Here is a 17703-nt window from a genome sequence, read left to right as displayed (position 1 = left end):
GACTATAGACTAGACTATAGACTAGACTATAGACTAGTCTATAGACTAGACTATAGACTATACTATAGACTAGACTATAGACTAGACTATAGACTAGACTATAGACTAAACTATAGACTAGACTATAGACTAGACTTTAGACTAGAGTATACACTAGACTATTGACTATAATATAGGCTTGACTAAAGGCTAGACTGTAGACTAAACTATAGACTAGATTATATACTAGACTGTAGACTAGAATAAAAGCTGAAGACTAGAATAAACTAGTATATAATCTAGTCTATAGTCCACTCCATAATCTATGGTCTAGAATAAACTATAGATTGTACTACAGCCTATACTACAGACTAAATAATAGACTATTCCAACTGTTATACTTAACATGTTAGAGAACATTTTGTTATTCATATAATCTTTCCATCCCTGCCTTAAAGTCTGAACAGCGGCAAATATAAAGGGGGACTTGTGATAAGAGAAACAAATAGCACTAGCTAAAGTGAGAAGTATTTCTAGTCTGCAGAAAATCACAAAACAGAGATACATAGGAGTTTAAGAGAATTTCTGTGATATATTTTCCAGTCAGTATAGATGTTTATGAAAACAAGTGGTTGAGCAGTGACAAAATTTTTTTGCTGCTGCTGCTGCTTAAAAATAATAACATCATAACATTTTTCTCAGTGGCACAGTATAGACGAGAACGAATGACGAACTTCTTTATTAAAAAAGAAAAAAATACAAAACGAATGAACGAAACATATTATAAATGCTCTTAAGAGCACACATATGTTTGTAGCAATGTATATACCTACTTACTTAGCTACTTTATACATAGTATACAGGAAAAGCAGCAGCAGCAGCATGGTCTGCAGCAGTAGCAACAACAACTTATTGTGAGTAAAGTATGGATAAATGAAGAATGAATATAAGAAGAAAAAACACTTCATACTGTGAATGAACATAGAATAGAATATTGTAAGCAACAAAAACAATATGAACAGCAACAACTAATACACTACAATAACAAATATCAGAGCGAACAGGCGAAAGGACTGTAAATATAACGACATTAGAAAGGCAAACAACACAACGCAAGTAGCAGCAGCACTTAACGAATGCGAGAATTTTTACAGTAGACAAACAGGCGAAACCTGCTGAGACGACGAGTCCTTGCTCGTCGGTTCATATGATAGGAAGGACAAATTTTCTTTAATTCAATAATTGTTATTAAAAAAAAATTTAAAAATAATATTTAAAAAAAAAAATTAAAACAATTTGTTTAACAAAATATTACAAATTTAAAGAAAATAAACAGAAAGAAAATTTATTAAAATTAAAAGTGAAAAAGATTTTTCTTTAGAGAAAGAAAAGAAAGAAAACTTAGATATTTATAAAGTGAGAAAAAGTGTTTTAAAGTGAAGAAAAGTAAAGAAAAGTGTTTAAGATTTTTTTTAAAAATTTTTTAAAAATTAATAAATATTTCTTAAAAAAAGTTTCTTTAAAAATTTGTATGAAAAAAAAATAAAACATTTTGAAAAAGTTCCTTTCATTTAAAGAAAAAAAAAAAAAACAATAAGAAATTTTAAAGTTTTTCTTTTTTGTTTTGTAACAAAAAAATGCTTCTTAGTTTGAGAACTAAAAAGACAAAAACAAACAATAAATTCTGTTAACAACAACAGCAACAAAAACTAATTAGTTATTCCCTAAGGATTAACTAGTTATCTAACTTTTGCTAAAAAGTCTAAGGAAAAAAGTTATTTAGAGAAAAAACAAAAAGACGTTGAAGGAAACTTAAGAGTTAGAAGAAGAAAAAATAAAAATAAAACGCCTAAAAATATACACCAAAAATAAAAAAGAAACACGGCACTAAAAATAACTTGTCTTTAGAGAAAAGAAAAACAAAAAGCTAAAAGCAAAAGAAAAACTGCTAGCAAAACAAATACACACTTACAACAGCACATATACACTTGAAAAAGAACACACACACACACTTACCCATACACAAATTGGTGTGCGTAAGCTAAAGGACTTAAATAAAATTTATATCCTTTATAAATACGAAAGCAACTGGTTGATTTGCTGCTTCAAAAAAAAAAAAAAACGAAAAAATTAAAATAAAATAAAGAAAAAATCCAAAACAATTTGAAAATTTTATTAAAATTAAAGTTCCTGTTAAAAACATAACAATTAAAACACACAAACCAACAAAAACCATAAAGTGCTTTTAAAGAAAAAAATAATAAAAAAAAATTCAAAATAAAAGAAATTTCAAAACCAAAATATAATCAAATACTTAAAGAAATTACCCAAAAAATAAAAGAAAATCAAAATAATTTAATAAAGCCCGACGGCAAGTAAAAGTGGAAAAAACAAGTAAATTATTAACAAAATATTTAACAAAAATTTTTTGTGAAAAAAGTGTTTTTTTTTAAATTTTGCAAAAAAGGATTTAAAAGTTTTTCCAAGAAAAAAATTGGAGTTTTCCAGGTTTTGTAAGTGGAAAAAAGAAAGAAATTTTAAAAAATATATAGTTTTATTTATAGGAACAGCAAGACTGCTAACTGTTTTCCAAATCTAATTAAAAGATCATTAAACATGTAAAAAACACAAGCATTAAAGTAAAGCTAAAGTTTAGCTTAAAACAAGCTACAAAAAGCTGCGATCCTTTTAGATCCTAAAAAAAACAAATCCTACTCAGAACTATACAAATTATCGAGAAAATTCTATAAAAAACATTATATACTTTAAAGCAAAAAAGTAAGGCTTAAGCATAAATGTATTCGAATTAAAGCTCTCTCTCTTACTTCGTAAATCTTTAAACTTAAAAAAAGACAGACTTCTACTCAAAACTTTTCAAAAGTTCTGGAACGATCTAAAAACAAACGTACACAAGTCTTGGCAGCATAAAAAGAGTATACTTAACTTTTTAAATAAAAAGCTATAAACTTTCTTAAGCTTTAAAACATAAAAGGACTTTAAAAGCTTCGAACCCAAGCTCTCTTCTAAAAACAAAAGAATTAAAAGTATATGAAAACTCTAAAACAAGTTCAAGCTTGAAAATCAGATAAATAATTATTCTAGAAAAGTTTAAATCAAAAAGCTACTCTCTGTACAGCTTTAAACTCTAAAGAACAAGAACTCCCACTCAAAACTTTTCAAAAGATCTAGAGCAATCTAAAAACAAACAGAAAACAAGTATTCTAAACTTTAAAACAAAAAGCTATACACTTAGGGTTTTAAACTTTAAAGGACTTTAGAAGCTTCGAACTAAAGCTCCCTCTTGTACAAAAATATTTAAACAAACAAATTCAAGCTTGAAAATCAGATATCAATAATCAGAAATCAAAAAGCTACTCTTCGTAAAGCTTAAAACCTTTTTAAATTGTAAAAGAACCAAAATATTACTCAAAATATCTTAAAAGTCTTGGTATTGCAAACTGGAATTAAAGCTCTTTTCTATACAAGTTCTAAAACAAGCTCCAAGCAAATATATTCAAGCTTGAAAATCATATATAAAGAACTTGTTCCAAAAGTTTGCAAAGCTTACTTGAATATGTTTGTGTTTAAACCAAAATGCTAAAAGCTCTCTTAAGCTTCTAATACAAAACAACCTAAATAAAGCTGTAGACAACTTTGAGAAGCAAAAATCTACATACTAACAATTATATTCAAGCTTGAAATGTAGAGGGTTTTAGAAAAGTATAAAAGAAAAAGCTTTCAACTTCCTTAAGCTTTATACAAGCCGAAGGAACAAAACAATATAATTTTTGTTAGCAAAAAAAAGCTAACGTCTACACAAATGGTATTGAAAAGCTATAAAAACTTCTAAACAATTCATATAAAACCGTAAATATCTTTAAAACTAGATAAAGGAAAAGCTTACAAAACACGAGGACAAATTGTTAAAAGCTTTGACTGCTGTGATGAGATGTGTTAAAGCTTTAAAAGTACTCTTTCTATGGAAAACTATAAACAAACTTAGACAAGCTTTAGAAGTAGTAACATTAAGTGTGAAAGCTTTTGAAAGTATTCCTTAGATCTAAGGAAAGCTTTAAACAAACGTTGACAAGCTTTAAGAGTAGTAATTGTATTTAAAAGTTTTAAATTTTTCTCTAAAATCTCCATTTAATTTATCACAATAAGAATCTTTGTTAGTTAAGTTAAAGCTTATGTAATGATCTAGAGAATGTGAAAATTCAGTAAGAAAGCTATTAAAGCAATGCCACAAACTTGATAACGATTAAAAGCTATATGATAAAAGCTACCAAAACATAACTTTAAGCCTACTTAAGCTTTAAAGACACCAAGCAAATTGAAGAGTTATCATTCAGGCTATCAACTTACAACAGCAACAAAATAAGCTTTAACTTAGGAAAAATGAAGAAAAAGCTTTTATAAGTTACAAGAAATTTGTCTGAGAAGATTACTAATGATTCTAAACTAAAGATAAAACAAAGCTTTGGAAAATTAACTAAAGTTGAGACAAATAACTGAAAAGTACAAAATTTCAATACTTTATTAAAAAAAACAGAAAGCTTGTAAAAAGGTTCTTAAAGAAGTAAATAAAAGTTACCTTTTTGTTACCAAAAATCCCCCATTAAAGTACTTATAAAAGAGAAAATGTGTTGTTTAATATAAAAAGTACTTTCCTGGTACTTTTAGGATAATGTCAAAGAAAATGGACAGACATTTAGTTAATATACATAAAAACTTTTAAATTGTTATTAAAGGAAAGGAAAATAGTACCAAAAAAGTACTTTTTGCAAAAATTGCAATAAAAATTGCTGGAAAATAATAGATTGCTTTGCAGAGAACTTTAAAAGTAAGCTTTCTACATACTTTTAAAGGTTAATTTCTTTGTAAATAGAAAAAAGTACCAAAAAAGTACTTTTTAGAAAAACTTCTAGAAAAAGAGTTGATATTTAGGGAAAAAATGATATGGTAGGAGAAAAAGTAGCAAAAAAGTGTTTTTAGGAAAACTCCAATAAAAGTAAACGAAAAAAAGTACCAAAACAAGTACTTTATGTTAAAAACTTAAACAAAAATTAAACCAAAATTTTTAATCATTATAGATCTAACAAAAGTGAACTAAAGTATTTAAAAAAGTACTTTAAGACAAAAAAGTGTTAAAAACTATTCCCTTTTAAAGAATAACATTTATCAAACATTCCATATAAACAATAGATTTAAAAGCTGTAGAGCAGCTTAACAAACTTCCAATATAAAACAGAAATTTATCTAAGGAAATACATATTTCAAGCAACGAAAAAAAAGGAAACTTAAACTTTCCAAACAACCAGCAAACAACAGGAGTTTAATAACAACAACTTCCAGCAGAAAAAAAAACTCGAAAAAAAACAACGTTCAACTAACAAACAACGAAAATACACTCAAACAAATTGCTGGACTAAAGCAAAAGAAGAAACAAAAAACAACATTGATTATTGATTTTGAAACAATAGAATAGACAGCTAAATAAAGCAGTCAGCCATACCGGCAGACAGACAGACAAACAGACAATTGTTAAAGAATAGATAGACATTTGCTTAAATAGTTTCAGATAGAGAAAAAAAACAACAAACTCGCATTGTAATAGCACAATATATACATATAAACATATAAAGCTTGCAACAACAGCAAAAACAACAAGTTGAAAGCAACATATATAAATAGTATAAAACAACAACAACAAGAATAAAAGACTGCTCAACATAAAGTTAAAATACAATAGAGTTTTAACAAATAGACAAACCATTCCACAGCTAAATGTTAAAACCCAGAACAGCTTAACATAAAAAAATACACAAAACAGCAAAAGAAAATCTTGCTAAAAAGGGAAGATATAGTAGCAAGGGAGTAACGGAGAGAGAAAGAGAGTGAGTTACAGAGACAGAATAGCAAAAGTAATAGAATAAAAGAAACAGCTAAACGGAAGCAACAAGCCAACAAACCAACACCCTAACTTCTAGTTGCTTTACCTTACCCTCTTGTGCTGGTTGCAAGAAAACAAAACAAAAACTTGCCTTTGGCAAAATATCAAATTATCCTGCTAAAACCTTCACCAACAACAAGAGCAGCAGCAGCAGCAGCCACAAATAATAAGAATAATAATTTTGAAAATTTTTTCAACTTAATCTTATAATGAAACAACGGCTGCCTAAAATTATTAACTAGATTTAGCTGTCTCTACAAAACTACAAAAACTAACACTCCTCGAAAAGTTTCAACATCCTAACAGCCCTTCCATTAAATTTACAAAATTTCAAAAATACCCGACTTTAACAAATACCTGCAAAAACTCAATAAAAAGAAAATGTTCTTCTCCCTACTACAGACACTAGTCTGTGTGCTGCTGGTAAATAGCGGCCTCTATGCTTTGCATTTAACCAGCTCTAATACGGCCGGTTCCAATAGCCCCTCCAACAATAATGGCCCTACACACAATGCAGCTCAATTAACTAAACCCTCAGCCACGAATCCCTTTCAAAGCACCAGCAATCGTTTAAATGAGGAACTGGCCGATTTGGCTCAATTGGAAAGGGAACGTTTAATGGTCATGGGTTTGGTGAAACAAACCGCCGAAGAATCGGGCTATCATGGACGACCCATTATAACGGGACGCATTAAAATGCATCCAGCCGAGGATATGGACTCGGAATATTCAGCCTGGCTGCAACAGCAGGCACGTAATGTTATGTTTGGCAATGTTGTCAAACAGCCGCTCAATGATGAGGAAGATTATGATTCCGGTGGCGGTGGTAGTTTTGATCCTTTAAGATCTACCAACGGTAAATACGATTATGGTCGCATAGTCCAGCCAGTGGAGAGGGAATTTGAAAATCCTCATAACTTGGATTTAGATGATTTTATGGAATTGGAACCGGTGCAGGAAGAAGAGGATATGTTTCCCGATATGGATGGCTATGCCTATATAGAGGAGTTAATGGCGGAGGAAAATAAAGAAAGACTGCAGCATCATTATCAGACACAGCCGCAACATCATCAGCAAATGCCTCAATTCCCTGGTTTTAGACAACAGCAGCAGCAGCCGCAATCACATCATATGCCCTTAAATCATAATTATCAAAATCATGAGGCTACTATGGATAAAAATCAACAAGTTCTGCAAGATTTCTTTGAAAAAGAACAGAAATTACAAAATCTAAATCATCAACAGCAGCAACAACAACAACAACAACAATTTAATAACAAATACCGCAATAACATACGCATGCAGCAGAAATGGTTGCGTAAGCGTAATCAATTGCAACAGCAGCAGCAACAATTACCGCGTAATATATTTGGACAAAAGAATAACAAACAACAGCCGCTACAACAACAGCCAGCATTACACCATTTCAAGACTTTAAGCAGTAATAAACTATCACTGGCCAATTCTGAAGCCACCGCCACCACTAGAATCAATAGTCACAACAACAACAACAACAACAAACCAATCGATACCGCACAATTATTGAAAAATTCCGAACAAAAGCAAAACACACATGATACACAACTCAATAAAGAAGATAAAACAAAATTTTCCTCCTCCTCATCTTCGGCGGCTAACAAATCGGAAAAATCACTTAATGCAGCAAATTTAGAACAAAATCCAGAACAACTACAACATCCCAATCATAAAAGATCGGGTTTAAATCCGGCCAGTTTGGCCTCATCGGCGGGTGTATCTTCGCCTCACAGTTTAGCCTCGCAGCTAATGTTGCGCACAGCGCGTGGACAAAGGCAATATGATGTGCCACAAATTGGTAAGTTTAACTAAATATATAAAACTTTTTCTTAAACCATTTTGAAAAAGAAAGGACTTAATCCTTTTAAGCAATACAAAAAAAAAAAAAAACAAAAACATTTTATTAACCTCAACTTGTTGTTAATATTTAACTTTCTTTTGTTGTTGTTGTTGTTTTTTGTTATATGTTAAAATGTTACTTTATTAACCAAATAAGCCAAACCTTACTTACATACATACAAAGTTAAGTTAATAAAAAAGTTTCTACAATATCCTTTTTTTGTTCATTAGTTCTTTGTCCTTTTCTTTTTTTTTTTGCTAGTTATTTAAAAACAAACTAAAAAGAAAAACATATTTTATGTTTAACCAACACAAACAAAAAAAGCTACAAAAAGTTATAACATATCCTTTTCTTATATCCTTTTAATAAGAAGGACATCTTTTTTAAGTAACATATTTAGTTTTGTAATCAGCATATGACATATGTTAAGCTGCTGGTAAAAGTGTTTAAATTATAAAGAATTTGTTTTAAATTCAAAAAAATTTTTTGAAAAGGATTTGTTTTTAATTTTTAACGAATGTTTTCCAACCAAAATGTTTTGAAAATACGTTTACAATTTAAGGATTACTTTTCCTAACAAAACTTAATAAAATTTTTTTATAATTTATTACTATTTCAAAAGCTGTTCATATATCCTTTTTTGTGAGAAAAACAAAATTCTCTAAAATTTAACAAAAAACTTTAAGTAATATGATTTAAACATATAATTATGTTGCTATTTACATAAATTAAAATTTTTTATAATTTTTTTTTCAATGAATTTTTTTATCCTTGTTTTTCAAAGTTTGTTTTTAAACGAAATTGCTTTTAAATATGTTTACAATTTGTGTATTATTAGGCGAAACAAATCTATTTGAAAATTTTTAACAATTTGTTAGTATATCAGGAGCTGTTTATATATCCTTTTTTTAAAGTAAATCAAAAATTTACTATTATTTGATATAAAGTTAAATTTTTTATGGCTTTCGTTACCAAAACTGATTTTTTTTACAAATTTCATTAAAAAATTTTCTCATAAAAATAAACAAAAATTAAGAAAAATGTTTTAAAAAAAATTTGTTTAAAAAACAGTTTTCTTTAATGAAAGTGTTTTAAAATGTGATTACTACTTGTGAAATTCTTTTTAAGACAAAACTGCATTGAAATACTGTACAATTTGTTAGTTAGTTAGGAGCTAGTCATATATCCTTTTTTTCAGCAAAATTAAAATTTAGCTTAATTTGCAGCAGTGCTGGAATTTGTATGGTTTTCTTTAAAAAAAAAAAAATACAAATATTATATTTTGAAAAAAAATTGAATTTTTCAAACTTCTTTAAAAAAAAACTGTGGTATTTATCATCGTAATTGTTTAAAAATCAGTCTACAACTTGTTAGTTACTTAGCAGAGTAAAACTGCATTGAAATTTTGTACATTTTGTACGAGTTTTAAGAGCTGGTCATATATCCTTTTTTAAGAAAATTTAAATAAAATATTATTTTGATAGCATTATAACGTTTTATAACATTCTTAATTTTTTTTCAAGGAGGAAATCCTTTTTTCTTACAAACTTATAAAAACAAGGTTTTTAAACCCAAAGTTGCTTCAAGATTAGTTTACAATTTGTAGATTAATCTTATCATAAGGACGGTAGTGAAATAATCTATGATTTCGCAGACGTTCAAGTGATGTTCACATATCCTTTATTCAAAAAACCCAAAATCTTTTTAAACGCTAAGGTTTTTTTTTTTAAACTAAAAGTAATTTTTTTTCAAATTTTATTTAAACAAAACTCTTGTGAAATTTATAAGATTTAATATTCCCACCTTTAATAAGGATTTTTAAATTTCAAATTGATTTCTTTTCAAGACAAATAGTTTTACAATTTGCAAATTTTATAGGCCTAACTTATTGCCACAGTTAATTACTTAAATTTCTAGTCCTAGTAGGTGTTCTTTATATATCCTTTTTTCAAAAATTTTAAAAATTTCTAAAAATTTACTTGGATTTAAAGTTTAAATAACCTCACTAACATTTTTATGCATATATTCCTTTTGTGAGACTCTAAAAGAGTTGATCGGAAAGCATTTTATCTTTTTTTTTGCGAAATTTGAATTTTTATTTTCAATTATTGCATATGATTACAATAAAACGAACACAACAATTTGTAGTTTTGAGCTCCTTAAACATTCTCTTAGTTTTTGGTTAAAATTTCTTATCCTTTAAGTTTTTCGTCATATATCCTTTTTTGTAAAATTTCAAAAATTGCTTAAAAAGTTAAGTTTTAAAATGCTAAATGTTAAATTTTTATAGACTTGTTGTGGTTTTTATAAACTTATAACTTGAATAAGGTTTAAAAGGGGTTTACCGGGAAGCATTTTACCTTTTTCCGACAAAATTTTAGTTTTATTTAAAAATTTTGCTTTTGATTGCAATAAAACCAAAATAACAATTTGTAGTTTTAAGCTCCTTTAACATTCCCTTTGTTTTTGGCTTTAATTTCTTATCCTTAAGTTTTTCGCCATATATCCTTTTTTGCAAAATTTCCAGAATTATTTTAAAACTTAAGTTTTTAAAAGCTAAATGATATTTCTAAGGTTACTTCGCATAATTAAGGCTTTGGAAAATCTCTGTTTTATTTCTCGGCTTCTTTTTTTCATAAATTTAAATTTGTTTCAAAAAATTTTATAAAAACAATGTTACAATTTGTAGTTTATTGTTCCTTAAACATTTTCATAAAAGTTTTCTTAAAATGTTCATCATTTTGCAAACTCCACATATATACTTTTTTTGAGAAATTTTTAAAAAATTTTGTTTTAAAACTAGTTTTGTACTTACTTAAGTATAAGCTTTAAAATTGAATATATTTAGTTTTTTTTTTTTTTTGATAATTTTAAAAAATTTGGATTAATTAAAAAAAATACATTTCTACAATTTGTATTTCCAGTTGCCTCACAAACCTTTATACTTTTTTTGTTGATATTGTTAGTATCCTGGTAGCTTTCTATATATCCTTTTTTTGGAAAATGTTTAAAATTTTTTAATATTTTTTAAAAATTATTACTTTTAAGTTATTTTAAGCTTAAAGTTAAGATTTATGTTGTTTTCTTTAGGTTTTCATAAGTTTTTATGCTTTTATTATCAAAAGTTTAAGTTTTTTATGGAAAAAGTTATTTTTACAGGTTGTTGTTTTTATTTGGTTTTTGTTATGATAAACTTATTTGATTATTATTTTACACCTGTTACTAGCTTGCTAGATATCCTTTTATTAAAGTTTAAAAAATATATATAATTTTTTGTTATATTTATCTTAATTTTGTTTTTTTTAAGATTTTTTTTAAATATTTTAAAATTAACTTTTATTGTTTCTGTTTAGATACTTGTAGTTGTATTTATTGTTATTTTTATTGCTTTAGCCAATCCATCAAAATTTTCAAATTTCAATTCAATTTGTATTCATTTAATCTGTTTACAAACTTAAATCCTGACCTAAGTGACAGATTAATGAGTTTATTCATTAGAAATTAGCATAAGTCATTGAAATTAACACACAAATTACTCTATTCACTTACATACACACACACACTTGATTGTTTCATTTACTTAAACACTAGGACCCCCTCCGCTATTCAAAAGTCATGTGAAGAGTGCGTGTGTATTTGAAAAAGAGAACGTTTTAAAATTGAGAGTGTGAAAACCAGTACAATTATTCTATTTTTAGCTTATTATCCTGGAATTTGGCAGGGCAGACACTGTCCATTTGACATATTTTTTTATGTTCATATTTAAAACAAGGACAACGTTAGGCGACCCAGCAGGACATGTGTTTTTTATTGAAAATATATGGGAAAATTACTTAAACTGCTGTGTTAACATGACAAACGCATTACTTTGTTTTCGGTTGGGAGACTGGCAGGCAAATGGGACAATATAACATAATGATAATGATGATCATCATGATGATATTGCCCTTGAGCTACTGAATAATGAGTTTAATTGAAGATATGATGTTGTTGGTTTGTTACTTAATGTTTAAGGATGAAAGATTTAGGATGCTTTTTCTAAATTTATAATTTTTAAAACCTAAATGTTTTTTAATATTCAAACATACATACAGATGTAAATATATATGTATATGATTGCTAAGCTTGACAATATTAGAATCTTTTTTTTTTTCTCAAACAGAGAATAAATAATGAAGCACATTCATAATGTATAGAAATAGCAGCAAATAGAAATAAGTAAAAGTGTTTTTTTTTTGAAATTTTCATTTCAAAATCATTTCTCAATTTGTTGGATAAAGTGTTTCTTGTTTTTGCGTTTGCTTAATGTTCAAGGTTCATAAGTCGTCATCATGTCTACGTGCGTAAAGTTGGCATTTCACTTACATATTCATTCCCCTATAAAGAATTCAGCAAAAAAACAAAAAAAAAAAAAAAAAAAAACATGTGCATGCGTAACAAGGATAATAAACATAAGCTGCTAACTGTCAAGGAAAAAATTACACAGAAACATGTCAAAAGAAACAGCAACCATACTGTTACACTACAGCCACCCCACTGGTCCCTAAACCCCCTCAAAAAAAATAAAATAAATTTAAACAAATTTAAAACAAAAAGGCACAAAATATGAAAACCAAAAAAAAAAGAACATTGTCATTGATTATATATTGATGATGTAGATAATGGCAGCAGTCATGACAACACACCCCCATTCCCCATGCCCCATCACACATTCACAACCATTACCCTATAAAACAAGTCCCCTTTTTTTTAAATTCACAATTTTTATTTGCACCCCCAAAGACGAACATTCAAGTTTTATCTATTTGTGGCAAATTTTAATTTTGATTTTTTGGTTTTTAAAATTACATTGTATTCCTTTTCTAATTTTAAAAATATAATTGAATTTTCATGTTCAATAATATCATTTTACTGCAGTCAATATATTATGTGGTTTCTCCCTACATTTTATTGCCTTCAACCAAAACACATGTGCCTGCATAATTTACAGGAAAAATGGCAAAAAATAAACACAAAATTAACAGCCTTCAAATTATAAATTCAAGGAAATATTAAATATTACTGCCTATAGGTAAAATAACATAAAATTTGGTAATAATAATTCTAAAATAAATGCTAATTTTCAAATGTTTAAAACGAAAATTTTATGTTAAAAAACTAAAATTAAATGTTACTACTTTTTTAAAAAATATACTAAGTTACTCAGTTTCAGTTCTGGTTTGTTCTAGTTCAGTTCAGTTCTAGTTCAGTTCTAGTTCAGTTCTAGTTCAGTTCTAGTTCTGTTCTAGTTCAGTTCTAGTTCAGTTCTAGTTCAGTTCTAGTTCAGTTCTAGTTCAGTTCTAGTTCAGTTCTAGTTCAGTTCTAGTTCTGTTCTAGTTCTGTTCTAGTTCTGTTCTAGTTCTGTTCTAGTTCTGTTCTAGTTCTGTTCTAGTTCTGTTCTAGTGCTGTTCTAGTTTTGTTCTAGTTCTATTCTAGTTCTTTTCTAGTTCTGTTCTAGTTCTGTTCCAGTTTTGTTCTAGTTCTGTTCTATTCTAGCGCTGTGTTAATTCTGTTCTATTTTAGTTCTGTTTTAGTTTTATTAACAAGTTTTTTTAAACTCTGATCTTGCGCCATTTCAAAACTGTTTTTTTTTTTCAAAATCTCCAACTTTACATGTTCTCCATATATTCTTTTTTATAAATTAAGAAAATTGTTATTGTTTTTTTTTGGCTTTAAGTAATTGTTTGTAATTTCATTTGTTTATTTATGATTCTTTCTATTATAATTGATAGTAGCAATTTATTTTTATGATCTTATGATGTTTTATTTAAATAAAAAAAAAAAACATTCATTTAACCTCTTTCTATGTATATGTGTTTGCATGTTAGTATGTATTCATGTCTGTCATTTCTCTTTCAATCTATTTAACTCTGCACTTTATTTACAAGTGCAGATGAATTGAAAGAAATGCCAAAGTAAACAACAAATAATTTAAACAAAAACAATATCTAAATATTACATTTTGTAGAGAAGAGTGTAGAGGGAAAGCAGAAAATAAATAAATGAAATGAAAAACTATGTCACATATTCTATTCTTAAACACAAACATACACTCTCTCTTAGTAATATTGAACGGCCAAGTAAAAATACTATTCATTCATATAAAATATATATTTTATAATCAGTGTGTTTGTGTTTGTGTGTGTGTGTTAAAAGTGATGATGCACTAGAAAACGAGACAAGAAGACGCCTGTTGAAAAAAATGATTTTTTTTATAAAATATAATTTAGTATGAGGTTCCTGGTAAAAGTAAATACTTGAAAGAAAATAACAAATTATTTACTTGAAATATAAATACTTAGCATTCAAGTGTTTTTTTTTTCAAAAGGATCTCTTTTTTTTTTTTGGTATTGATGTTGTAGCAGTTGTTTGTTTTAAAAAGGGCCACCTATGAAATTAAAGCAATTTAGAAAACAACAAAACTCTTAAAAGTTTCAGATAACTGAATTTCTGACTAATTTACGCAATACTAATATGACCCACGTCTGTTAACACCTCCTAAACCATGAGAGAGTATACACTTCGCAACACCTACACTTAAATAGAAAATAGCATTTTACCATTCTTTCACACTTAAACTTATTAATAAGAAATAAAGTGTTTAATGTATGTGATAATGATAATGATGTTGGCGATAATGATAATTATCTCTTTAATACCCATAATTTCACACTTGAAATATTTAATTTAAATGTTAACTGACCACGATGCTCCTCATGAACAGGGAAAAATTACTCAAATTACCCAACAGCAGTAAGAAATACTTAATCAAACAATTTAAAAGTGAAAACTACTGTCAAGCAATAAATGTGTAATTTTTCGCTTAGCAACAACACAACTTGAACAAAGGATAGTAGAAAAAAAACTTCAAACACCAGCAGCGCTTAAAATTGCCAACATGGCAACCATTACACGGACATTAGTCAGGGATAAGGTTTTTACATTTGCCTTTAAAACAACTGTTCGCTTGTCGCGTCTATGTTTAATTAGTGAATTATTTAACATAAACTTTAGAATTTTCTGTATCCTTTGCAACATTATTAACTCGTAAGCAAAAGTCTTATCATCATGATAATCTTTGGCAAAGGAGTTTGTCATGGTGATAATGATGTATGTAGATAATAATAATGCTGCTGCTGTTGTTGTTGTTGTTGCTGTTTATAATACTTTACACATTATATTATTGTTTAAAGTATACGTAGAGTAGAGTTTGTAGGTAGTGTGTTTAGTTGTGAACTAAATAAATTACAATGCACCCTAGGGTGCGCTCCAAATGTAAATTATAATACAACTCTAACGACAACAACCACATGTCTATAGTGTTCGCACATTAATTCACACAAATTTAAATAAACCAAAAAAATTCCATACACTTTGCAAAAAATCATACAAATCTTTTTAGTTTTAGTCCAGTTCTGTTCTAGTTCTGTTCTAGTTCTGTTCTAGTTCTGTTCTAGTTCTGTTCTAGTTCTGTTCTAGTTCTGTTCTAGTTCTGTTTTACTTCTGTTCTAGTTCTGTTCTAGTTCTGTTCTAGTTCTGTTCTAGTTCTGTTCTAGTTCTGTTCTAGTTCTGTTCTAGTTCTGTTCTAGTTCTGTTCTAGTTCTGTTCTAGTTCTGTTCTAGTTCTGTTCTAGTTCTGTTCTAGTTCTGTTCTAGTTCTGTTCTAGTTCTGTTCTAGTTCTGTTCTAGTTCTAGTTCTGTTCTACTTCTGTTCTACTTCTGTTCTAGTTCTGTTCTTGTTCTGTTCTTGTTCTTTTCTAGTTGTGTTCTAGTTGCGTTCTAGTTGCGTTCTAGTTGTGTTCTAGTTGTGTTCTAGTTGTGATCTAGTTCTGTTCTATTTCTGTTCTAGTTCTGTTCCAGTTCTGTTCTAGTTCTGTTCTAGTTTTGTTCTAGTTGTGTTCTAGTTCTGTTCTAGTTCTGTTCTAGTTCTGTTCTAGTTCTGTTCTAGTTCTGTTCTAGTTCTGTTATAGTTCTGTTATAGTTCTGTTCTAGTTCTGTTCTAGTTCTGTTCTAGTTCTGTTCTAGTTCTGTTCTAGTTCTGTTCTAGTTCTGGTTTTACTTCTGTCATCTTTTGAAACATTTTTTTTTAGTGTACTTGCTATGATTACTTTGCATAATGTTATAATTTTAGCACGCAAAACAGTTGTTGAAATTAAATAAATTTAAATTCCTAGAATTATGTTTCACAAAAACACCCACCCACGATACAACCACTAAACAAATATACAAACATATATATATTAACTTGTAAATGTAACTAATTTGTTTAAGGATCTTCTGTCGTTGTTAATGTTGGTGTTTTGTTGTGTTGATGTTGGTAACAACTTTGCAACTAATTGACAAGGGTTAACAAAATAATAAACAACAACAAAAGAAGCTACTGCTATAACTAGTAGAAATAATGTGCTTAATAAAAAATCCCTTGCGTAAGGTTATGAAGTAGTAAGGATTTTTTTTTAATAATACAACTAAAATTTATTTTTTGGTTCATTATTTTGTTACTTAAATAAATTTGTATTATCCTTTTATTTTTGTTTTGAAATAAAAGAAAAACAACTGGCCATGCTATAAACAATAACAAGAAAGAAAGTAATAGCAAAAACCCTTTAACCTTTTTTTTTCCTTATTGTCTTGAGTTTTTGTTATTGCTTTAGTTGGGTGGTTTTTTCTTTTATGGAAAAGCTATAATTTATATATGGTTATGCTTTAAGGACATGTTGTTTTGTATTTTTTTTATATAAATTTGTCTAACTGTACGCATTTCACTCTAATAAAGATATTTATGTTAAACCATAAATGTCCTGTGGTGAGTTTATGTTTTCTTGGTGCTTACTTTGTAATGCTTTTTACTACTACATTGTCACACATTTATTATTTTTCAGGTTATTCCTTATAGAGACGTATTTTTTTTTGTATCTAAATAGAACTTTTTATGGTTTTCCCTATGAACATTGCCTACACTTAAAGACGGTTATAAATTATATTACAACACCCAGGATTGATAATGCAATTTATAGTGGTTTTAACTCATATACCAAATGCCTTTTCAAATATGTCCCTAACACTGCTGTAGGAGTGCTAAATGTACAAACATAATGTTAAAAGGAAATTTTAAGAAAAATGTAAGAAAATATTTATATCAATTGTTAGTTAAATTATAGCATATAACTACATATATAAAAGATTATATGACATATATAAACTGTCTACATATGAAGGTCAAACAATGATTTATGAGTTGAACAAATATACGACAGCAGAAAAAAGGATACCAAAGGTCTCTCGAAATAGATTAAAAAAAACCCAAAGAGAAATTCAATTTAAGCTTGTTAATGGTCTTAAATTAAAATTTAATAACCTAAACTTAACTATAACAAAGCCGTCTTAACGAAGTCCTTAAAAATGTATATTATTTTATATTTTTTTCTATTCTATAACAAAGCAAAGACATAAATTAGGCCAGACATCTTACTAAGGCATACATACATAAATATTAAAATGAAAGCAATTTCCAGGGGAAATAGATGAAGGCATAATATTAGAAACGAAATAAAAATCTAAATGTTTAAAAAACTAAAAATTCATTTTTTATAAAACAGAAAAATTTTTGTCATTTGTGCATTATGTTTTAAAATTTTAAATCGTGAACAGATCTTTTATCGTACAAATTGTTTTCTTGGCAGCAATATATCCTTTTTTTACCATTTTATTTTAAACCTTATTTGGGTTCATATCAGTTCCATGTTAGGTCTTGTTCAGTTCTAGTTCAGTTCTAGTTCAGTTCTAGTTTAGTTCTAGTTCAGTTCTAGTTCAGTTCTAGTTCAGTTCTAGTTCAGTTCTAGTTCAGTTCTAGTTCA

The 17703-nt window shown here is 27.8% G+C and overlaps 1 protein-coding gene across 1 annotated transcript in view; it reads left to right on the top strand.

Annotated features, from left to right (window-relative positions):
• Nucleotides 1-2471: 2471 nt before the first annotated feature.
• LOC111688681 (putative mediator of RNA polymerase II transcription subunit 26) overlaps nt 2472-17703 on the top strand; it is a 55456-nt gene continuing 40224 nt past the window's right edge. The window contains exons 1-2 of the mRNA XM_046955857.1: nt 2472-2492; nt 5073-7766. Coding sequence (XP_046811813.1) covers nt 6314-7766 — 1453 coding nt within the window. The 5' untranslated portion in view covers nt 2472-2492; nt 5073-6313. The remainder of the gene's footprint in view (nt 2493-5072; nt 7767-17703) is intronic.

The sequence above is a fragment of the Lucilia cuprina genome, chromosome 6 (assembly GCF_022045245.1).
Source record: "Lucilia cuprina isolate Lc7/37 chromosome 6, ASM2204524v1, whole genome shotgun sequence".
NCBI lineage: Eukaryota > Metazoa > Arthropoda > Insecta > Diptera > Calliphoridae > Lucilia > Lucilia cuprina.
The sequence above is the reverse complement of the archived record's forward strand: the minus strand, read 5'-3'. Positions and strand labels throughout refer to the sequence as shown.